The sequence below is a fragment of the Penicillium cataractarum genome (assembly GCF_028827025.1).
Source record: "Penicillium cataractarum strain IBT 29864 chromosome Unknown utg000001l, whole genome shotgun sequence".
Lineage (NCBI taxonomy): Eukaryota > Fungi > Ascomycota > Eurotiomycetes > Eurotiales > Aspergillaceae > Penicillium > Penicillium cataractarum.
The window spans coordinates 565276-588079 of record NW_026622737.1 but is presented as its reverse complement, the minus strand read 5'-3'; the positions used below and the strand labels follow the sequence as shown (position 1 = coordinate 588079).

Sequence of the window (22804 nt, the reverse complement as noted above, 5' to 3'; positions counted from 1 at the left end):
TCAATCATTTTAATTACCTATGGGACCTCCTTTGCTCAGACACGGCTGAAGTGATACCGACAGCTTGGGCGATTCCTTTCAAACTAAACCTGTTGGATTCGATCGCCACAGTCATGCGCAACATGACTTCAGATCGGTCATCGGTCGCAACAGGCTCTCGTCGGTAAATTCCCCTTTCTTGAGGATTTCTCCCCGTGGATAATTTCCTCCATTCTTCAATTTACTCGTCTCTCGATGCAATTGTTTAAACCCCGCCCATGCATAACCCGAGTCATTCATCTGGACACGACGGCCCTCAATATAACCCTTCCTCCGTCGTTGACTCCTACTGGCATACTACCCCCTCGTTGAGCCCTGACCTCTCGACTTCAACGACGCAGGCATTTATCGGACCGAATGCAAATTTCCCCTCGAATCCTCATGTGGGAAATCCCAGTGCGCAGCTATCATACTCATCCTATCCACCATCCATGCTCCCGTCAGGCTTCTCGAACCCAGACCAACGTTTAGCTCCCCCTAGCGACAATGTCGGCAATAACAAGGTTGCAATCCCTCGTTTGGCAGCTCCAACAACCTACAGAGGCAGACGACGCTCGGCACGGGCATGCGAGCCCTGTCGACAGCGTAAAATCAAATGCGATGGCGTGCGACCAACCTGTGGCCAATGCTCGTACCACAACAGCCAATGCCTTTACGAGGATGTGAAACGCGTGCGCGATCAGAAAATGCTCGAGTTGCTTTCGAAACGGACCGAACGCTATGAATCTTTGCTTCGCGATCTGGAGGGGGATGTCGATACACCCACGGCGCGGAGGATTAGGAAAGCGCTGAAGGTAAGCTTTTTACACGTCGCCGGAATAAAAATCACATCTTTCGACCGTACACTATATACTATATACCAGCCACGTCTTTTCCGAGATTGTCTTTCTATGGACAGACCTTTAACAACATGCTTCACCGTCCCAGGTCAAGGATAACAAAACGGCTCGCAACAACGACAACCCGGATGATTCGGATTCGGATTCCTCGGTCGGCTCGCTGGAAGCAGTTGATCTAGTTGAGGAAGATCTAAATCGCAACGAGACTACTCGTGCTGCGGGATTCTTCGGTAAAAACTCCGAGGTCGCATGGATGCAACGCTTGGAGGATGGTATCGAGCAAAAGACTTCTTGGCCTGGTAGTCGTCTCCAGTCAACCTCGGGGTCATCTGCGGTAGCCTCGCAATCGCAAAGTCCACACGCTCTCGCTGCTGTACTTCCCTCTGAGGAAAGATTGGATCGTGATTTACCCATCGCCATGATGAATTATCACCTCGATGATCTGGATATTCCCGTTGTCGGTGATGATTCTGACCCGGTGACCGTGCCGCCGCGTGAGACTGCAGATAAATACTTCGATGCGTACATGACCTTTGTCCATCCAACATTTAGTGTCCTGCGCAAGTCGACGTTCACGGCGCAGTATCTGCAGTTCTTTAGTAGGCCTACTCAACCGCCGCCGAGATGGCTTGGTATTCTCAATATGATCTTTGCCATTGGTTGTCGATACTGCAAGCTTATTGACCCCGGTGCCGGTAGCGCTTGGGAAGATGGGCTCGTCTATTTGACTCGGGCTCGGCAGTTGAGTCTGCGCGAGAATGTACTTTTCGAGCATACCGATCTGCAGCAGATTCAACTGGAGTTCTTGGTGGCAGTGTATCTGCTCTGTTTGGGTCAAGTCAATAGGTACGGTATATCCTTGAGTCTATGTTTGCATCAGCATGTCTAAAGCTATGTGTCTCGGACTTTGTTAACTTGTGTCTAGAGCATCTAAATTCTCCGGCTTGGCTCTTCGCTCAGCCTTATCACTTGGTATCAACCTCCACATCACGGATGGCCGAACGCACGACGCCTCAAAAGAAGCCCGTTGTCGACTGTGGTGGTCTATCTACTCCCTTGAACACCTTCTAACCTCCATGCATGGTCGAGCCTCCTGCGTGGGAGAAGGCCTCTGCTCAGTCTCACCTCCCCTCCCTTTTGAAGAAGACTTCTTCGAACAACCCGAGATCTCCCGCCTCTTGCAGGATCGGGCATTCCGCGAAGCCCAGCTTCGACCAACCCTCTTCGAAACTCCCTCTCAACTTCAGTGCGGCCCGACCTGGATGGCAGATTGCAAGCCCTGTCCAGCTCTATTCTTCTACCACCTCACAGATCTCGCCTTGATATCACACGCCGTATTGAACAAGATCTACAGTATCGAGGGCCTTCGTGAGTGCTCGAGCGTGACAGAGTACCGTTTACAAAAATATAGACTCTGCATGGATCGATGGCTAGCCAAAGTCCCGCCCCCTTATCGATTCACGGTCCCCGAAGCCGGACCCTGGCATTTAAACCACGCCCAGCTCGATGATGAAAACGCCCCCTTTGCGCGTGAACGGGTCTGCCTAGCAATGAACTATTACTCGGCCCGTATCATTCTATGCAGACCATGTCTCTCGCAGACTCACTCCCCGCAACCTTTAAACAGTCCACCCGCACAAGACGCGAATCATCGCACAAAATTGAGAACGGATATGGCAACGGATTGTCTCCAGGCTGCATGCTCTCTTATCTCTATTCTCCCCGATAACCCGGACATCGCATGGTTAGTCCGCGTCACACCCTGGTGGAGCGTGCTACACTTTATCATGCAAGCGACAACAGCCCTCCTCCTAGCTCTATCGTTCGTCTGTTTCCCAAAACAAACGAATCTCCCAAGCTCTTCGACTTCAAACTCGGGGTCAAAGTCGAATATAAGGTCCGCGTCTGTGTCAGGCTCGGATCCTTCAATATCAAATACCCCCGCCCTTTTGGATACGGATATTGAGACTGTCATTGCCCAGGCTAAGAAGGCGCTTCGCTCGATTCATACTATGGCTCATGTGGATCCTGCTGCGAGACGGGCTTTTGTGCTTTGTGATGGCGTGGTGAGGAAACTCGCGCCGGCGTTGAACATTGATTTGAAGGATTGGCCGAATGTGGAGTCGTTGGTTGGTCGCCATGGTGGTGGTGGTGGTGGAGAGAAGGGTGAAAGGAAGGATCATGGTGGAGGGGTTGCGAATGATAGGCGTGAGAGTGATAGTCGCTTGGAGGGATTGAACGATTTGGTTGATTTTGATGGTGGTGGAGGATAAGTTGGTCTTGAAGTATGTGATTAGGTGTTGTTTGTTGGACCATTCTATGATCATGACTTATGTGGGATGTGGTAGTCCAGTATTGACAATCCTTACTGAATTTTCTTCTCTTTTCGGGCTTTGGTCTCTAAGGTCTTATATGGAACAATAAATGTCTATTCCACAAGACGACAAGGGTAGGCCAGAACATGTTGATGTTTCTCTCTGGTTCTCAACCGGGAGGGAGTAGCGATTGCTGTTCATTCTCAAGATGGCTCAAATGAATACAGTCAAACATGTGAATGACCAATCTTTATCCAACACACGATATCAAAAGATCTCTACTATAGACACACAATCAATTCAGAGATCAGCAAGAACATCCGCCCGATATTCAGCTTCAAGTCGAGCCCTCAGAGCCCTCACATCCTTCCTTCCAATCCGCATAATAATCTCAATTACTTCCGGATGCCCATCCGTCGGTTTAGTACTGGCGTAAAAAGCCAGCGCTTCCTCATATATATCCGGGTCCCCCACTTTATAACCCAAAGCATCCTCCTCAATCATCTCAAGCACAGTCTTATCTGTACCCTCGATAATACCATCATGCACACCAACATCACCAGCAATATGATAGCGTGCCCATACCGCATCCCCATATCTTCCTTCTCGTATCGCATTCACGTAGTCGCTAGCCCATGGCTCGACGATTGGGAACCGGTTCGTTTCATTTCGAAGGATATGTTGTATGGAGAAATCTAGGAATAGTTGTTCCACGAGCTTGGTTTCGCTGGTATTCATTGGTGGTGGAGAAGATGGATGGTTTTTGATGTTCCGGTGTTAAGAGAGTCCCGGAATTACGGGTGGATACAGTAAACCGCACCTTGGATAGCAGATTTGGCTTGAAAAAAAATGGCAGCAGAAGCTACTTTTATTTGCCTAAGGGCCTGAATGTGAATGAATTTCAGACTGATCAGGGGTTTACGTGGCTCCTCACGTGACAAGTACTCTAGGCGACCTTACTGAGGGTTTACCAGGTCATCACCCTCCTACCACTCGCGACTTTGTGGAAGACAGCTCTTGATGTGATCACTATCTGATTGTATCGATGCAGCCTGCATCATGCTAAAGAATACTATTGATTCGAAGCTGGGGAACCGCCGGAATTGGGACCCTCATACATTCAGGAAAGGGTATGTCGGCTATCACTGGAGTAGCTTCACGGGAATTTACTTGATCTTTGAATTGAAGATATAATAACCCCTGGAATTAGGAATATGTACTACAACATTAAATATGTATCTCAAACAACCATCCAACAGAAAAAACAAAGCCAAGAACCAAGAGTTCCAATGAGCCCGGGGACCCGCTAGCCAGAAACAACCCGCATTATAGATCGAAATGCCCATCATACCAGGGATCGATATAAAGCAAGGCACCGCAAAAGATGAAACAAATAACGGCGGGGAACAAAAAGAGGACAAGAGCACCCGATAACGCAAAAAACGCCGCAGAATAGAGGATCAAATAACCACCGAATTCGAGCTCAAAATCAAATTCATAAAGGGGGATTTGGCCATTCCCGTGATATCAGATATAAGATGTCGAATGTCAGGTAAAATAGAAACAAGAAGCCGTTGAAATTAGAAATCGGGGAATCGATGCAGGGAACATGATAATGCGTGCCTCAGTGCCATGCTATGACAGAGGGGGGAAATGGGAATGCTGGAATAACAGCAGTAAAACCAATCGTATAGAATGTAATTAAAAACGTGAGAGGATCAGACAGCATGAGCCATCATGACGGCATTAGAGACCGGGCACATCTCAAAACACACTGACAACAACTGCTCTAGGTTGTCTGAGGCTGGAGCTGAACCTGGAAGGTATGTTGGTGTTGATGCTGTGGTGCTGGCGCCGGCGGGGCTCGGCTCTGCTGTTGTGCGGGAGCTCGACTTTGAGCAAAGTGCTGGCCCTGTACCGGCTGCTGGTGTTGCTGTTGCTGTTGCTGCGGCTGCTGCTGGCCCAGGTGCGATGGATGTCCGTGAACTGGCTGTGGAAGCTGCATTGGCGACTGCTGCATTGATGACTGCATCGACGGCATTTGATTTTGCATGTACGGATGAGCTGCCGTCTGTCGGGAAGGGTGAATTCCAGCCTGCTGATGCATCTGCATGTGTGGCGGCAAAGACATTGGATGACCACCTTGCATAGGCAATTGCTGGCTCTGTGTATGTTGCTGGTTCTGCTGTTGTTGCAGGTGCTGGCCAGGCTGTTGTCCCATGTGCTGTCCTGGCTGCGACATATTCGGGAGGCCATGGTGTTGCTGTTGCATCGGTAGTGCCTGATTGTGTTGGGAATGGGCATGACTCTGGACAGGTAATTGCTGTCCCTGTTGCTTAGCTGGAGGCTGAGGCTGGCCTTGTTGAGGGTATGGAGGCGTCGGGCAAGGTCGCTTGCGTGGGTCATCATCAGCAGGAGCTGAGCGTTTCTGGGCGCCATTCGTGTCCGCCTTGTCAATTGTTTGAGGCTCGCTGTCTCCCTGCGCCTGGTCACCATCACCCTGGCCTGCGGCGGCAGCAGCCGCAGCCGCAGCCGCAGCGGCCACGTCTGCTTTGCGTGGCCTACCACGAGGTCGGCCTGTACCGGGTTTCTTGGCAGCGGACGGTTTCTTTGGCTTTGGCGGTGGCAGTGGTTGACCGGTTAATTTCGCCCAGGCGATCTGATCTGCCTTGCGGGGGCGACCACGTTTCCGTTTGGGAAGTTTCCCATCAGGGCCGAGTGTCATTTGAGACGCTCCAGCAGATCCCGATGCAGAGGCCATGTTTGGATCGAAAGGTTGTCCGGGTTGTGGGATTGGAAGACCAGCTGCCAGGGCCGCTGCAACCGCAGCTGCTTGTCGGGCCGCAACTTCCTCTTTCCGTGGACGCCCGCGCTTGCGTTTTACGGGAACTCCTGGGACTGGGGGGACACCACCCGCTGCTGGGACGGTGGCTGGTTGTCCCTGCTGTCCCTGTACTTGGCCATTCGCTTGCATTGGTGTGCTGTTATGTACGCCAACGGGTGCAGGGGGGTTCGGTATAGCCTGAGCCTGATGCTGGGCCTGATGCTGGGTCTGGGGTTGGACCTGAGAGTGGGGCGGAGGCGGAGGCTGAGGGGAAGCTTGGGGCTGAGTAGCGGCCTGGGCAGCTGTAGATTGCCTAGGTTTCGACTTTTTCTTCGGCGCGGGGCTCGGATGTTCAGCCTTGATGATCAAGTTTCCAGCAGGAGCAGGCGCATGGGCAGATGAAGCAGTGACCGCGGCGGGCCGGGCAGGCTTTTCTACAGCTGACTGTGACGGTGGTTGATAGTGTTGGAATTGCGTCTGTTGAGGTTGGGCGAAATGAGGCTGTTGAGGAGCCTGAGAGAACTGACGCTGCTGTTGCGTGTATTGATTTTGAGTTTGAGCATGCGGCTGATATTGATGGAATGGAATCTGGGAGTGTTGCGCGAAAGGGGATTGTTGCTGCTGCTGATACGGATTGTGGGCCATATTTTGCTGCTGCAACTTTTGTAACCTCTGTTGCTCCAGCTGCTGCTTTTGTTGCTGTTCTAATTGTTGTTTCTGCTCTTGTTCCAGCCGCTGCTGCTCAAGACGCTGCTGCCTCTGCTGCTCGAGTCGTTGCTGTTCCGCTTGCTTCTGCTGCTCTAGGCGTTGTTGCTCCAGGCGTTGCTGCTCCAGGCGCTGCTTTTCCAGACGTTGCTGTTCGAGTCGTTGTTGTTCTTGACGTTGCTGTTCCAGGCGTTGTTGCTCAAGACGTTGCTGTTCCAGGCGTTGTTGCTCCTGACGTTGCTGTTCAAGACGTTGTTGCTCAAGGCGCTGTTGTTCTAAACGCTGCTGTTCCAAACGCTTCTGTTGCTCCAACTTTTGCTGCTCCTGCTGTTTCTGTTGCTCCAAGCGCTGCTGCTCCTCAAGACGCTGCTGTTGAAGTTGCTTTTGTTGCTCGAGCCGTTGCTGTTCTAGCCTTTGCTGTTGAAGACGCTCCTGTTGCTGTTGGTACTGCTGTTGCTGGTACTGTTGCTGCTGGTATTGCTGCTGCTGGTGCTGTCTCTGTTGCTGGAATTGTTGCAATTGCTGCTGAGCCTGTTGAGGTGACTGTGGCTGAGACTGCGGCTGCTGTCGCTGCTGATTCATGGCGAACATGGACGGACTGGCCATGGAAGGGCTGGCGGAGGGGTGATTCTCTCTTTGCTGAATGCCCGAATGGGGCAGCCGGTTCAATGATTGCTGAGGTGATGGAATACCCATGCCATGACCTTGGGCCATACCCGTTGAGGGACTCATTCCCGGCCCCCCGCGTACATGGGCCATGGGGGTTTGAAACCCGCGCTGCAGATTTTGCAGAGCCATAGGATCGGAGCTACGGGTCATAAAGTCTGGACGAGACATGAAGTCGGGAGAGGCTTGTTGCGCAAATTGACCTGGAAATTGCCCATAGCTAGTTGCAGTCGGATAGCCCGTCAGTGGACTCGAAGATGCGGGAGCCATTTTGCGCATATCGGGTGATTGGCCTGTTGAGAATGCCTGCTGCTGCGACGGACCCGCACGATACAGGGGCTTATTACTGGGGAAAGGACTGCTTCCATGTTGCGGTAAATTTGGGGCCGCACCCAATGAAGGAGATGGAATAGGCTGGCGATGCGGTCCCAGCGGATGTTGGACATGCGACGCCTGATGAGGTTGCTGTGGCTGCTGCTGCTGCTGCTGCGCCTGTTGCTGCTGCTGCGCCTGTTGATGGTGAAAGGGTTGACCCCCGTATCCCATCATTTTCAAGGAAGTGGTGCCTCGAACCTTAGTGGTAAGCGGCGCCTTGATAAGAACTGTGGAATGGGTTCGGCTTTCCTCCCTGTTCACACGCGGCACATGCGACCACCGCTATGCCAAGTCGTGGAAAAATTACCGATCTATATAGATGCGATAAATAGCCGACTTTGAGCAGTGGTCGCGCGGCCAGCCAGCAACTTGCGGTTTCAAGGACGTCCAGCTGGAGTCGCGCCGCGTGTTTTGTTGTTCCGGCGGCCTGAGTCACCCAGGCACCAAGGCAGTAAGGTGTCAAGGTGTCAAAGTGGCGTTGGATGCCAGATGGCTAAGGCAGGAAATAAGCAGTTCTTGCCTGATTAGGACTAGCGGCTACGGAGGCCGAGTTGCGCCAGTCAGCGCAAGAATGAAAAATCGCCAGGCGCACACGAAAGGGCGATTCAGGGGGTGAAGAGGACCGCGTGGGCAGAGCTGGACAACGCGCGCTGACCGAGTCCGATGTCCCTGGCTGGCGTGTCCTGGCGAGAAAAGCGGACACTGACAATATGGGACGATCGGGGAACCAAGTGGATGACGCTGGCTCGATCTTTTTCGATGGGCGAAAGGGAAAATAATAATAAAATAATAAAATAAATTCCGAAAAATAAATTCAAATTTCGAGCGGTTCTCCGCATCACGTGATGGGGTCCGGGGTACCCTACCAAAGTCTAGAGTATATTCCAAAGTGATATAACCATGGTGTTATAGATAAATGAGAATTTTAACCACTAACTATTCCTAAAATTGAAGAGTTTGATAAATCACGCTGCCTTGCCGACGTCCTTGTCTTCCTCCGCAACTCGAAGATCTCCTAGGCAGGGAGCAACAAAGAGCTTCCCCGACACAACGCCTCGAAGGGTACCAGCACTGACCATAATCCAGAGAACGACCACAAAAAGAGAAATGATCTATATTTCAGTCAGCCAGTAAGCCTGCAAATTGCCAAACTTAGATCAAAATGCCTACCGTTCCGACGACGTTAAAAAACCTCGAGGGCAGCTCAGTTCCCATCTGAACAGTGCTCGACGCAAAGACCCCCAGCGGGAATGTAAAGCCCCACCATCCAATGTTAAAAGGAAAATTCTTAGATCGCACTATAGATGCCAGTGCAAAGAATAGCCAAACTAATCCAAAGGACCAAAGAATCAAAGCGATCAAGAACCCGAGCGTGTAGAACGTCGGACCAGAAGCTTGCTCGAGGGTCTGCGTCTTGGGGAAGATATCTCGGGCGCATTGGCCCAGTTTCATCGCTCTGTCAGTGATAAATTAGAACAATATCATACAAACCATGAGAAACAATACATACCCATATCCGCCTTGACCCAGCGGGCCTAGAGGCAAGAAGACAGATACTATGACAGCTTTCGAGGGCAACTTGTGCAACGTCAAGCGCTGGAGGTAGATCACCATGACCATCAAGGCAAGCGGAAGACCAATTCCCCATAGAACATAGCTAGCCAGTACAGTCCACAGTGCATACTGATCGTTGGGTAACACCCCGGCTACTATGGCTCCGGAAGAGGCCGCCACGATGCAGCTAACGATGGGAAGAAGCCAGACAGCTGTCATTGAGGACAGGTGAGTCTCACTTCCACGGGCCATTCTAGTTCATTATCAGCGATTGTCCTAAATATCAATCCAGGCACCCACTTACAAGACGAATGGCAAGGATAATGCAGTCATCACCGATATCACAGCGTCAAAAATCCATAATCCCCACGCGAAATATCGCGCCCACTCTCCCCAAACTGGGACACACACGAAAACAAACATGTTAACTATCGTGGCTAGTCCCATGGGAAATGTGCCAATAAACATCGATTGTACCGGGTGTGTGATCATCACCCGAAAGATTTCTGGATACAGCGTGTATCGCAGGATGCTCATGATACATCCCATGCTGAATAGGAGTACGTTTAGCGCGAAGATAACGACGGAGATCCAGTAGAGCCAGACTCCGTTGTAGGGTAGATTATGTAGTAGGATAGACACAATGCCTGTGCCCATCGTTACCGAGAACCATCTGTTGGAGGTTACGTTAGCTTGGGGATGCGGAGATGAGGCATTGCGAGACGAACGAGGGAGTGAAGTTGCGGACGACGCGTCGCCATCCTTGATCATGTTTTGTAAGAGGCCTTTGAGGTGATGGGATATTTCGATTCATTTTTGAAATTTTGTTTAACTGTCGTGGTGAATCGTTGACAGTTGAAGAGTCTGACTCGTGTGACGTATTCTCTGTCGCGGGCATCTTGGCCACAGACCACCCTTCAAAACTGGTGAATGTCAACTGGAGATTGAATGCAGCTTAAAACTGAGTGATTCTTTGCGGGTTTGTCCTCTGAACAGGATATAATCGAGCCTTGATCAAACAGTGTCCTGGTATGACTCTAATGAGGATTCGGCCGATATACTCGGCTCCGTCGGAACGACATTTTTACTTTGCAGCCCTTCCTTGGGCCTTCCATTTCCCCACATTCCACCGAATTTAAAGCACATTGCTAGTTTCTACTGTATAAATAATATTTAGTCTCTCGGATGTAATCAATTTCACGGCTTGCTGGTGTTGCTAATTTGCTGTAGGTCCCAGCCGAGCCATGAAGACCAGACCATCAGATGCCGAGGAATAAGTAAGAAGCGAGTTCAGCCATCTATAGTTGGCAATACCTCGTAAGAAATAATGTTAAATGACTATGTAATGCTAGCAATATAAAGAATCCGTGAAGCCATTCTATCAAGCATAGCTAGTGGCTCCGTGATAGTTGCAAATATACAAAACCAAAGAAACAGTAAGATTTAATAGATCGCATTTGAAGATTTGACTTCTATTTATTCTCCCTTCCAACGGTGACAACTGAGTCATAACCCCGTCCAGAAACAGGGGCTTCAGATGTAGAATGTGAGGATAAATGCTTTCCCCCTTGAAGTGACGATGATAAATTACTTTTGCTTCCCACAAAATGATTGCATCAGTCTTCCCGTGTTTGTCAAAAACCTTCAATCTGGAGTCCAAGTCATTTAATTTTGGCCTTTACCTTTGACATTTTCTCATCAACCAAGGAAGAGCAACAAGCCCAGGGTGCTTTGGGTGCCACCTCAACCATCCACACCCTCGACCCACACCCCCACTCGCTTAGTGACCGCACCAAAATTCTTGCCAGCCACCAAAAAAAAGATAATTAATTCAAATTAACCAAAAAACGACAGCTGGCGGATTTGAACCGCCGCCTCCGAAGAGACTTGATTTCTAGTCAAGCGCCTTAGACCACTCGGCCAAACTGTCTTGTTGAGAAAATCAAAAATATGTTACATAAGGGTTTCTCAGCCTAACCGACCCTCCAGGCCATCTATCCAGCTGACAAATCATGTCTAACTTACTTAGGTAGACGGCATACATAGATGTCACTCTTGCACCATATTCATCACTAGGCTCCCCTTCGTTCATTGAACATTACCTTTACGGAGCGCAGCAAGATATCATTTATATCAACGTTGATATTACTAATTACTAAAATGATCTCCGAACTTCAAGCCTTCTGGCTATGTTTTGTCTCCTTTGCTTACGTGTGGTCAAGATATATATCGCTAAGTTCCTTTGCTCTGCCATGCCTAGACGGCGTGCCTCTACCTGGTAGTTTTACTACCGACCATGATTGATACAGCATTCTATACACACATAGGTGGGAGCTGCTTATCCCTAGTCCTTGCTCATAGCATTGTACTTCTTTCTTTTCTTCGTCTCTTTCCTACTTCCACTCTCCCCCCGGTTACTTTCGAGCGGCTTGTGCTGGCTTCTGCCCTATGACGAGATGAAAATATGAATAGAGCCGCAGATCCTCTTGCTTGAGTTCCTCCTGAACCCGAATAAGCAGGGCATCAGTGTCTTCCCTTGACCAGCCCAATGTCCTGGTGAACAGGCGCAGCGTGTATCCCTCCAGCGCGCACTGCATCTGGAACACATAGTGATCCCCAACCCTATTCAGAGTCGGGTCATCACTCCACTTGCCAAAGGGCACCTAGCCACAGGTGCTCAAGAGTCAGCTTCCCAGGCTACAATACACATGGAGACTGTCTTTGAATCTTTTTCCTTTCAGGCTCACTCACCTTGAATACCTGTTCATCGACTTGTACAAAGCCAGCTGAGTGCATCAGCTCCTTCTGCTCGGCTGCCACGTTGACTCTCTTGCCAAACTTGGTCGCTGCCTCGTGCATCAGGGCTTCCCACTCCCTCAGCGCTACCAGTCGAGTCTCATCCTGCGCGTTGTCGGTAAAGAAGCGCAAGTCGTTTCCCCACACTTCCAACCACCCGCCGGGGACAAGATGCCGGAACGCATTAGCATAGAACTTATCGTAGTCGGCAATCACCCCGCCTAACGACTCCGCATGGATCAAATGAAACGCCTGTTTTGCAGTAAACGACCAGTCACTTTGAAGGTCGTGGTGTACGAAATCCCGGAGATTTGGCAACATAGGGGTTGGATCCATGCCCGTTAAGCGTGGGGCGGGATGATGCCGTTGCAGCACCCCAATCGTCCAGGAGCCGCTGCGGATAGCGAATTCGAGAAATTTGTGGTTTTTCCGGACCGAATTTATGGGGGCAATAAAGCTTCTGCCGTCTAGAAGATAATACCAGATGGTGCTGATGGCCCCGTGTGCTGTGGCGGCCTGTTTGTCGTCTGGAAAGGGGAACTCGCCCTTGAAGCCGTAGTAGCGGCGTCCATTTTCGTAGGTATGGTTATTGCGTGCAGTTAGCCAGTTTAGTTCCATTTTTCTTTTCCGTTATCTATGATTTCCTCGTGAGTGGGGATCGGGTTCAGGGGATGGAAGAGGAAGGGAAGGAAGGCAGATAGCTGTCATGTCTTGGCCTGGGCGGAAAACGCGCCAAGAGCCCCCGCCACTTTTAGTCAAAAAAATATCAGAAGATAATACGAATTTGTTCTGCTCCTGTTTTATTCTCCCTTAAATGACCAAAGTCGATAGATTATGAACTCTTGAAGCTATCCAATTACCTAAGCAACGCCCTTTTCTCAATTACTTGTTGTTCACACGTATGAGTCCTATTTCCACCGTACCCTTCCTTAAGCGGACTCGGTGGTGGTTTTGTGTGTAATGATAATTTCTAGTTTTCTAATACAGTTTACTCCTCCAGCCCTACCCATCGAAGAACGATCGGATCATCTGGCAGGCTGAAGTACCCCTTAGATGGCTGAGTCATAGGTCACGACAAAAATAATCCCAAGAATACCAACTGTTATACAACACATAAGGGAGAAAATGGTTACTTGAAATAATCCTTGTCTAGGCTGTAAGTTACAGTCCTACGCCTCGATATGATGTTGCCCAGTTCACATATCCAACTTTGATACCAGGAATCGCGTAGCACTCGGCGCATCGTCAGAATAAGTAAGATGACTTGGTGTGATAATAATTAAATTATTACACACCAGATCACCGGATGCACAGTATACCTCGGTTTGATCTCCCGGATAGCCTGGAATTTGCCCTTTGTCTTGGGCGTTCCTGGTATATCCAAACAAGACTACTCCTTTGATCTGACCCTTGATGTCATTTGGAAGGCTTTTGATTGCTCCATCCAAAACTGCCGTACCTTGACTGAATGATTTAAATATATCATCAATTTATGAGGCCAGAACGGGAAACAAATGGGGTCTTACCTGTAACCTCCTGCAATAATTTGGGTATTAGGGCACTTGGCTCTGGCCAGGTCAAATTCGTTAATTGCAGAGGATATTGCTTCTGGTGTGGTGTTGTTGGGCAGAAAGTTGTCTTGAAATCCAGCGGTATATGCACCAGAAACGCCTTGACACGCAACTATTTCGGGGCCCAGGTTATCTTTGAGATCCTCACAGAGCTGAGGCCCAACGATTATCCCCTTTGTTGTTATTGTTCTATTAGCGTCACTGACAGCTGCTTAGCGCGGCTAACATACCATATTGCCAGGTTCATTCGAGCCGCGTGCAAAAATCAATGTGACTTCGCGGCATGGTCCTTGTTCTAATTCATTGCTGACCCATGGTTGCCACAGTCCATCACGTGCTTTAATAGTCGACAAAGCATGGAATGGCGACGGGGCAGAAAGAGCAGTTGATAAAATCACTGTCAACAATGCTGCAACATAGAACTTCATTTTTGATACTGGTGGTAAAAGGTGACCGTGGTCAAATGTGTTATTTGTTAATCAGAGACTATGCGATGTTTCGGTGCCGAGAGTTGATGGGATATACTTGCAAATAACGTAGATATCCGTTAATTAGACATAAAATCTAGAAGCACAGATTCTCTTTTTTCGAAGCATTGATGTCTGTGGCGAGCGGCTTAGTTGTGCCGGATCGGAGTGGAGATCGGGTCGATGTTGAACCGCAGTACTTAGCTTCCACTGTCTCGTAGTTTTGATGGCAACACGAGAAACCCGGGTTACGTAGTGAAGGAGACCTGAGAAAGATATGTGTCATGAGCCTCGATTGGAGATAGGCTTGAGGGATAATATCACATTGAGACATGGAGCTGTAATTAATCCCCAAATCGCAACTAGGACAGGCTGGGCTCCGATAAAAATATCATAATTTCTTGCCCAGGGCAGATTTCTACAAGATTTCCAGTTGGCCAACTCACTTTCAAGACGGATAACCAAAGGGTTTGGATGGCAAATTCATAATTCACACGCCTTAAGGGGACTCCAAATCCTTTATTAAGGATCAAAAGGCAAAGTCACATCATTGGAAGGTCCGATTTGCAAGCCGGGAGCTCAAGACTTCATTAGCAGATTGAGGGTTATCTGCAGCTGTCCATGGTCCACTGTATTTCTTGAACTATGCTCTGTGGTTGTAACAGCTGCACATTGTGACTGCAATGCAGACGAACAGATCTGCTGAGACGAGAAAGCCTCAAAAGGTCTCTCTGCCAGTCCTCATTCATATCGCGCCATCTATCGAGACATTTTCGAAACAGAGCTCGTTCTTGTTCTGTTCCATTGCCTGCGGCCACTCCAAAGTCATACATTTTCTGGAAATCCTTAGGTGTATCCGCAATGATAACACTGACCGGATAATCCTTGAGAAGTAGCCTTTCAAGTTGATTCTTGTGGGCTAATGTCCGTCTGTTATTCGGCACCGCCTGCAACTCAGCAGCCTCGGTAGGTCGATGTCGGGGATTAGCCTGCTGGTCTCTGACGGCTTTCCACTCTTCCTTGGATAGGACATGGGACGTTGCAAGACCGGTGGTTTCAACATAGTCTTGGTCACCGAGGACTGAAGCGAAAACGTCCCAACCCCATGCGCCACTGTCAAATAAACCTTCAGTATTGCAATCCACGAACACCATGCCCACGACATCATTGGGCCTAAGTTCCAGAAATTCGCGAGAAGTGTAGCCTCCCCATGAGTGAGCGACAATGATAAACGGAGGCTCAATACTAGCGTTCCTTAGAAGGGTATCAAGCTCTGCTGCGACTGATGCTGCAGATATGCTGGGTGGTGTTTGGTTAGGACCTTCACTCCTACCCATCCCTGAACGATCATAGTTCAACCAACGAGCAAATGGAACTACAAGCTTTCGCACTGCAATCCACTCATCGGCAGTACTGCCAATGCCTTGCATGAGAACGACGATAGGCTGCCCAGGCTTGCGATCTGGCCCCGAAACGGACAGATAGAGGTTATGGGAACCGACAGTGACAAGCCCATCCTTATCACCTGTGTCCCAGTCAACTTTAGAAATTGGTTGCATTGTGAACTGGATGTGGATTCAAGTTGAGTAAGTAATGAAGTTAAATGGTTGAGTTTTTGGATAACGGTGAAGTGAATATTTTGAAGATGCCCAAGCCCCCGCTTCAAATGTTCAATTTTTGTAAACTCGCCCCTCCCGGGGTAGAGTTACATCACGAACACAATGTGGGACTTTCCTTGACTGAATTAAGTTTAGTGTAATCTGAGTGGGGCACTGGCAGCGTTTTGAAAGAAAGAGTGAATGTCTTAAGGGTAATCTGTTTTTGAATTCTACTGTAACTTCGTAGAAAGAGCCGGGGCTTGTAGTTCCAACATTTGAATGGTTGAATTATCTCGCAGACTCAAATGTTTTGGTTCATCTTTGATTCTAACATTTGAAAGTATCCATAGATTAAGCTTACTGCACATGTGTAGGCTGGCTGTGCCTTATGTTCAGGAGGACTGCAAGCTAGTCTCATTCAGATGATACATGCGAGAACGGCTAGTGTAACCGATTATCATAACTCGACTCAGCTTTCAAAATGTGATATCTAATGGTAAATAAAAAGAAACAGATAGTTAAGTGATTGCCATTAATTGGAAGTTGAAATGGCAATTAATAACAGCTTAATTATAAATACCTGGGCACCTAGGTGATTAATATTGAAAAATTTAAAGGTTTAGTAACTCCAAATAGGCAACCTTGAAACCATTGGTATTTGATTAAGAATCGAGATAATAGGTTGATCATAATGAATGGCCAACGTCTCTGTGTATCGCTTAACCCCTGCAGAGTAGGTCATCTTAAAGTGTCTATTCAATTTTGGATTTTCCCTTTAACACCTGCCTTACGTACTAGTGCCAGTGGACAAAATGTACAGAATACTTCAGCAGTCCCATGTCTTTCAACAAATAAATTCATAATCACATTGTAATACATCAATAGAAACCAATAAAATCTCAAAATCCAACCTTAAAAGTTCGTATATTCATCCCATCGTCACAACACCGTATAATTCTCCACCCTCAACCCAGGGACAACAGGCGTTTAGCGACTCAAACCAAGCGGGTTCTCAGCAGTCTGCTTCTGACCTCCAATACTCTGAGTCCCACTCGAAATACCCTGTCCAACGCTCTGACCAACTCCCTTTGTGGTATTGCCCAGACCCTCAGTCGCGCCTGAGACGGTATTGCCCAGACCAGAGGTCAAGCCGCCGACGGTGTTGCCTACTCCGCCCACTGTGTCGCCGAGGGTGTTGGTTACGCCGCCGACCGTCTTGCCGAGGGTGTCGCCGAGGCCGCCGAGGAGTCCGCCGTCTGTGGAGGTGTGGTTAGATTGGATAAATGGGTGGATGGGTGGAGACATTGGGTGTTAGAGTTGGAACTGGGATGGGGATGGGACGTACTGTTTTGCTGGGACATTTTTGGAGGACGGAGATGTAGATTGTATAGAGATGGATTTGTTTAGTTGGAGTATGCGGTATGTATGCCTGGCCTTGGATTTAATGACGAGATCTTCTAGATCCCATCTTTTCGACCTCATCTTTTCGACCTTTATATATCCCCTACCCCCAGACATAAACCTGTATCACAAACAGGATCTAGACATGAGCATATGATATAATGGGTACAATGTGCGAGAACCCCACATACAAGGAAAACCTACAACACAAGCCACACTGTCATATGGACCACTCGCAACGGACCAGTCAACGTCCGTCTCTGGTTAGTTGATCCTCGCACAGAGACCCCCTCCTAACATCATCGTCGTGATATGACAGCCACTCGATCGGATCCTATCAAACTAACTGACGTAGGGCGGACCTTGTGGTATCCACGGGATGTTGATCTGTTCGCCGTTGAGATCTGGATGGGGAATCTATTGGTTGAAATTCTCCGGGATTTTGGGAGTGGGGGGTTTGTGGTGTCAGTGGATGTTTGTTATTTGGTGTTGTGGCTACAGTGGGATTGTGGTTGTGATTATGGGTATTGGATGAGTGAGTGGATGAATCCATTTGTGATACATAGATTGTGGTGTCTACATCATCGGGGTTGTTTGAGTGTCTATTGAGCGTGGCCCTTGGAGGGATGATGTCATGCCGAGTTCTGAGGCGTGGCTTGTTTAAAGTGTTTTATATTAAACACAGTGGGGCGGAGGCGTCAGTGTAGCGTTGAAGGGTTTGAAAGGGTTAGTTATTCTATTTGCATTAATAGTACTTGTTGTATTTGTGTCTTGGGAAATTATTGGTTGGTTCCTCGAGTATGGTCTATTCACTGTCTCTGCTGAACTACCCCCAGAGACGTTATCTTTGTCTATGATTCTCGACATGCAAAAGATCTACAGACTTGCCTTGCCCCGGGACTCATAAGGTAACAAAACGACCAGAATACCCGCTGCAATGAACAATGCCCCGCTCACATAAACCGGCACGGCAGAGTTCAAGTTCGCAAACATGGCCACGATGGGCGCCATAATGCCAAAGATCCGGTTGGCACTCGCTGTCAACGCATTGCCCGTGCCACGATCTTTTGTCAAGAAGATCTCCGGAGTATACGCGTACAGCACGGCGTACATGAGACTGCTCATGAAGTTGTAGGCACAGTTCCATCCCAGCAGGGCATTCGAGGTAGTCGCCGTGGTCGATACAAGTAGGAATACACCAGTCAATGCCGTTGAGCTGGATAATGCGCCTTTCCGTCCGAAACGTGGGAGTTCGACTAGGAAGCCGCCGAGGAGGCAGCCTGGAATGCCCATCGCAGCGATGATCAAAGAGTTTCGGTACGTGATGTACGTTGATCCGTCGCCGAACTCAACACCCCGGGATTGCTGGATGTATGGGAGGAAGGCGTTGTATAGAGGGAAGCCGAGGCCGACGAACGCCCAGACGAGAATGATCAGAGTGGTCGAGTATGCTCGCTTGGGCGTATCGAATAGCGCGCGGATATGTTCGAACCGAAGCTTGTCCAGGCGCTGACGAACGATGTTACTCGCTGTGAAACCACGCGACTCCCCCTCATCGAACTCATCAAGATCAGTGTGGGTCAACGACGATGTCTGACCGTTCCTGCGGGCGACTTCATGTACGACATCGACAGCCTGCGCATTTCTCCCCTTTCCCATCAGGTACTTGGGTGACTCGAAGATGGTGAAAAACACAAAGCGCACCACGAACATGATCATCGCCAATCCGCCCATGGCAATCAGAAAATACCGCCACCCCATATTCTTCGATTTCGTGCAACCCTCCTCCGAGCCGCAGGTCATGTTACCCAGAAGCGGCCAAGCAACCAAAGTGGCCAGCAATTGCGCAAACGCCCAATCAACCGATAAAACAGTCAACAGCCACTGATGCGATCCAGGCAGGAATTCCAAGAAAATAGCCGAATCGACTGGCAGGTTTCCTCCAACACCAACCGACCATAGCGCCGCAAAGGCACAGGCAGCGCCGAAATTCGGTGAGCCTGCTGCGATCAGTCCAAATACCGCTGTGATACCGATGGTCAAATTGAATGCCCATTTCCGCCCGAACACGTCGCACCCGAATCCCCAGAATACGGCACCGACGAGGAGCCCGATGTTCTGGGCGAGCGTGAGCAGTGGTGCCTTGGACGCGTGGAACTCGTATGATATCGGTGGGAGGATAAGCGATGTCACGATCGGCCAGAGGTTGTCACTGGCCCAGCCGAATCCGATCACCACGAAAAGCTGCCACTGGTATTTCCCCATCCCGATATCTTGAATCGCGCGATTCAGCCTCTCCGCCTTGGCCTTGTATGCCGCATCGAGACCTGAGTCTGGCGGGGTCGCGTCTGTGGGTGTAGACCCGAGCGCGGTGGGCTCGTTGACTGGTGATTTCGTGGACATGGTCGCTCAGCTGCTTGTAAGTGGCAGATGCGAAAAGAAAAAAAAAACCAAATGCTCCAGCAATCTTTTCACACGGAGATCTGTTACTTTCTCGTGTTTATATTGATGGGAGGCTCCGCTCGACGTCGGGATCTCAGATCCCCGTTGTAACGTCGACCCTTGTGCGAGCAGCGTGGGATCTGCATTAAGGGCGGACTGTCGAATCAGGGTCTCTCGAGGGCACGTCGTAAACTCTATCAAAGCGTATTCCTTGCTTTGATTTGGGATTGGGTTGCGTCCTGATTTGCGAGGATGCTCGTGTTCGATCGGGGTCTTTAATGGCGTGATCGACGGAGGTGTTTCCGTCAGAGCGTCAGGGTGTTTTTGGCGCTTTCTTTTCCCCACATTTTGGGCGGATCAGGAAGGAGAAGAGGTGCCATTTACCATTTACCTGTTTGGGTATTGTTGATTATCTGAGAATGACTGGTTATCTGACTTTTGACATTCTTGTGGAAATAGACTATTTTCTGATTTGGAACATTCCAGAGCCAAAAGACATCCAAAATCAATCCGAGGCATTCCCGATGCTCCTGACCAACTCTCAAGTACACGAACAACACTCGCATATTCATACAAGAACCAGGAGACTATGCACTTCACATCGCCCCCATAGCCAATCTACCAATCCTCATCCCTTCAAGAAGAAGTCGCCTGCGCACCAGCCAAAGCACTGATAGGAGTAGCACCGGGGTAGAACGAGGTAGGAATCGTCGGAATGGGAATAGAAGAAACGGTACCAAAAGCAGTCTTCAGATCGGCCGCCATCGTAGCGGCAGAGTACCCAGTCGGCGCAGTCTTCACAGTGACAGTAGTACTGTACGAGCCGCCGCTGCCAGACTTCAGGCACGCACCCGAGCCGTACGCGTTGTTGCAGATTTCCTTCTGGTAGCTGCCGGACTCGGTCCACATGGCAAAGTCCTCGATCGTGACGTCCGTGCAGGGGGCGTCGGCGGCGCAGTTGACCTTGATCGGGCCGCGCTGGGCGCCGTTGGCTTCGGTGCCCTTCCAGTTTTTGATGGTGATGTTGTTGAGTTGCACGCCGTCGCCGGAGACGGTGGACATGCTGCTCCATTGCTGGTCGATGTCGAGAGAGTAGGCGTTGCCGTGGCCTGAAAGGTGGTTAGTATTGATGAGACGATTTGGAGGGATGTGGGTGTGGAGAGGTAGTGGGACGCACCGATGAAGTTCTCCAGGACTAGGTTGGAAACGGTGCCGCTGCCGCCGTTGCTCTTGATCATGTACATCTGGTTGGAGGACCAGGTGTAGACGTTGCGGTAAAGGACGTCGGAGATGTCAACGTCGGTTGACAGGGAGCCCATGGCGCAGCCACCGCTCCAGTTGCAGTAGATGTTCTCGACGAGGATGTTCTTAGCAGGACTCTGTACGGAGATTAGAGGACTGATTCATGCAATGGGCACTCAGGCTCGAGGGTATCTCATACCTTGACAGTAACGCATTCGTCTTTGTTGGTGACCTCGACCTAGAGAAAGGGTTAGCTAGATTGAAAGCTGGAGGTGCCCGGCTATACATACATCGTGAACCCAGATGTTAGTAGACCACACGTCAATACCGTCCAGACCACCAGAGTTACCACCACGAATAGCCATGTTGTACACTTCACCGTTCTCACAGGTATCCATAGAGAAGTGGAAGGATGGAGAATCAACTAGAGCAAGGTCATGGACCGAAAAGTCCGTCACCTCATACAAACGAAGAATCCGAGGCCCGCTCAAAGATCCCTCCTTATGGAACTCATACCCCAAGCCCTGCACGGCACCCTTGGAAGTCGAGCTGAACAGCTCAAAGTCCGAGGTGTGCTCGATGAAAATCATGTTGCCTCCAGCAGTGCCAGTTCGGTAGATGGTTCCATCCATGCGAATGGCAGTGCTCTTACCACCGGTCAGGGTAACCCATGATCCGAGGGCATAGTTGCCGGACGGAATGTAGACCACACCGCCGCTCTTGCACGCGCTCCAGGCCGAGCTAATCGCGGGACCGATATCGGTCTTTTTGTCGGCGACGCCACCGTAGTCGAGGACGTTGCAGATCTTGTTGCTTGCCTTGGTTGCGTAGGAGGTTGTTGGGCCCACGGTGCCGGACAGTTGGGCGGATGCCAGCAATGGCGCCAGGCCGATTGCGAGGAGGGCAGTGTTGAAGATCATGGTGAGAAGAAAGAGTGAAATATTATATTGAAACAAAAGAAAGATGCAGTAACGAATGCAATGATGAGAATGAAGGAAAAGGAAGGAAGAACCAAGTACGAAGGCCCCTGGACTTCGAGTAAGCCTGGGGCGGATGCCGCAGGTTATATCCCAAACCCGCAGATGACCCTGATCAGAAACGGAGTAAATTCTTCCATATACCTTAGTCGGACCACCAGGGGCTATTCTATACGCTAAACCCAAAGGCTGGAAGAGCCCCGAGCCAAGTAGAGACACGACGAACCATATGCCCTTTAGCCTGGTCCTTGTCGTTCCACATGGTGACCCACCAGCGCAGAATCCTGAAAAGCGTCGGGCGGGATAGAGTTAATTGATAGCTCGGGCATGGATCTCATTTTCGGAGGTAGCCTATATTGACCGATACATTTGAGTGTCGTGCACTTCATGTTGGAGTATACCAATGGAGATGGCATTGAGATTGGAGGGTTAAACAAGGACCCGAGACGGACCCAAGACACTGGTCTGACATTGATTGATCGGCGAGTTGGTGGGCTGCTGCTTACGCACCATGGATTCCCTTGAGGGGGCATGATCCATTCACGTTGTTCTGTCTGTGACGGGGCCAGGGGCTCGTCGTGTTTGGGGGTAATTTAGCCTCCTTTTAGCTTGTCTCAGGCTTAATTGCGGGTCGAGAGGACCGGCAATGGGTGGCCGATCTCTTCGGGTAAACGCCGGCTCAGGGGAGCCCTTTTTGAGTAAGCAATTTTGCCAGAGTTAATTAAGATGGCTGTGTGCTCACTGTGCTGTCCACATTGGTCGATATTGGTCGTTGCAGGCGGTGGTGACGGACCCTTTGACGGGACGGCCTTAGGCTGACCTCCAGCCCTGCGAGATGACCCAGATCATGGATGTCAATTCGAGATAGATACACACCTCCCACAGTGTTGATCTTTCTGCCAACGGAATCGATTTTTCCGGGGTAACATCTCATTATACTTTAAACTATAACCGGAGAACTCTATACCTACGACCTGCAGTCCTCGAACGATC

General features: G+C 49.8%; 10 protein-coding genes across 10 annotated transcripts; 1 reads left to right on the top strand and 9 right to left on the bottom strand.

Annotated features, from left to right (window-relative positions):
* Window positions 1-257: 257 nt before the first annotated feature.
* Window positions 258-3151, top strand: N7496_000213 (uncharacterized protein; the record flags this gene model as incomplete). Its single annotated transcript, XM_056693144.1, has 3 exons — window positions 258-833; window positions 967-1724; window positions 1804-3151. 3 exons carry the CDS (start codon window positions 258-260, stop codon window positions 3149-3151), a joined length of 2682 nt encoding a protein of 893 aa, XP_056559873.1.
* Window positions 3152-3493: 342 nt separating this feature from the next.
* N7496_000212 (uncharacterized protein) lies at window positions 3494-3931 on the bottom strand (the record flags this gene model as incomplete). The annotated part of the gene is made up of 1 exon (XM_056693143.1): window positions 3494-3931. The coding sequence occupies one exon, from the start codon at window positions 3929-3931 to the stop codon at window positions 3494-3496; it is 438 nt and encodes a 145-aa protein (XP_056559872.1).
* Window positions 3932-4982: 1051 nt separating this feature from the next.
* On the bottom strand, window positions 4983-7937 carry N7496_000211 (uncharacterized protein; the record flags this gene model as incomplete). Its single annotated transcript, XM_056693142.1, has 1 exon — window positions 4983-7937. One exon carries the CDS (start codon window positions 7935-7937, stop codon window positions 4983-4985), a length of 2955 nt encoding a protein of 984 aa, XP_056559871.1.
* A 791-nt stretch (window positions 7938-8728) lies between these two features.
* Window positions 8729-10088, bottom strand: N7496_000210 (TDT family transporter; the record flags this gene model as incomplete). Its single annotated transcript, XM_056693141.1, has 4 exons — window positions 8729-8875; window positions 8934-9219; window positions 9274-9570; window positions 9622-10088. The coding sequence occupies 4 exons, from the start codon at window positions 10086-10088 to the stop codon at window positions 8729-8731; spliced, it is 1197 nt and encodes a 398-aa protein (XP_056559870.1).
* Window positions 10089-11731: 1643 nt separating this feature from the next.
* N7496_000209 (uncharacterized protein) lies at window positions 11732-12731 on the bottom strand (the record flags this gene model as incomplete). The annotated part of the gene is made up of 2 exons (XM_056693140.1): window positions 11732-11980; window positions 12069-12731. 2 exons carry the CDS (start codon window positions 12729-12731, stop codon window positions 11732-11734), a joined length of 912 nt encoding a protein of 303 aa, XP_056559869.1.
* A 677-nt stretch (window positions 12732-13408) lies between these two features.
* N7496_000208 (cutinase) lies at window positions 13409-14112 on the bottom strand (the record flags this gene model as incomplete). Its single annotated transcript, XM_056693139.1, has 3 exons — window positions 13409-13577; window positions 13640-13857; window positions 13915-14112. Coding segments are annotated over 3 exons (585 nt in total), but the record flags the coding sequence as incomplete, so codon positions are not given.
* Window positions 14113-14756: 644 nt separating this feature from the next.
* On the bottom strand, window positions 14757-15710 carry N7496_000207 (alpha/beta fold hydrolase; the record flags this gene model as incomplete). Its single annotated transcript, XM_056693138.1, has 1 exon — window positions 14757-15710. The coding sequence occupies one exon, from the start codon at window positions 15708-15710 to the stop codon at window positions 14757-14759; it is 954 nt and encodes a 317-aa protein (XP_056559867.1).
* Window positions 15711-16736: 1026 nt separating this feature from the next.
* N7496_000206 (uncharacterized protein) lies at window positions 16737-17110 on the bottom strand (the record flags this gene model as incomplete). The annotated part of the gene is made up of 2 exons (XM_056693137.1): window positions 16737-17005; window positions 17095-17110. The coding sequence occupies 2 exons, from the start codon at window positions 17108-17110 to the stop codon at window positions 16737-16739; spliced, it is 285 nt and encodes a 94-aa protein (XP_056559866.1).
* Window positions 17111-18026: 916 nt separating this feature from the next.
* On the bottom strand, window positions 18027-19553 carry N7496_000205 (putative sugar transporter; the record flags this gene model as incomplete). Its single annotated transcript, XM_056693136.1, has 1 exon — window positions 18027-19553. One exon carries the CDS (start codon window positions 19551-19553, stop codon window positions 18027-18029), a length of 1527 nt encoding a protein of 508 aa, XP_056559865.1.
* A 675-nt stretch (window positions 19554-20228) lies between these two features.
* rhgB (putative extracellular rhamnogalacturonase) lies at window positions 20229-21754 on the bottom strand (the record flags this gene model as incomplete). The annotated part of the gene is made up of 4 exons (XM_056693135.1): window positions 20229-20701; window positions 20770-20971; window positions 21034-21072; window positions 21125-21754. 4 exons carry the CDS (start codon window positions 21752-21754, stop codon window positions 20229-20231), a joined length of 1344 nt encoding a protein of 447 aa, XP_056559864.1.
* Window positions 21755-22804: the final 1050 nt, after the last annotated feature.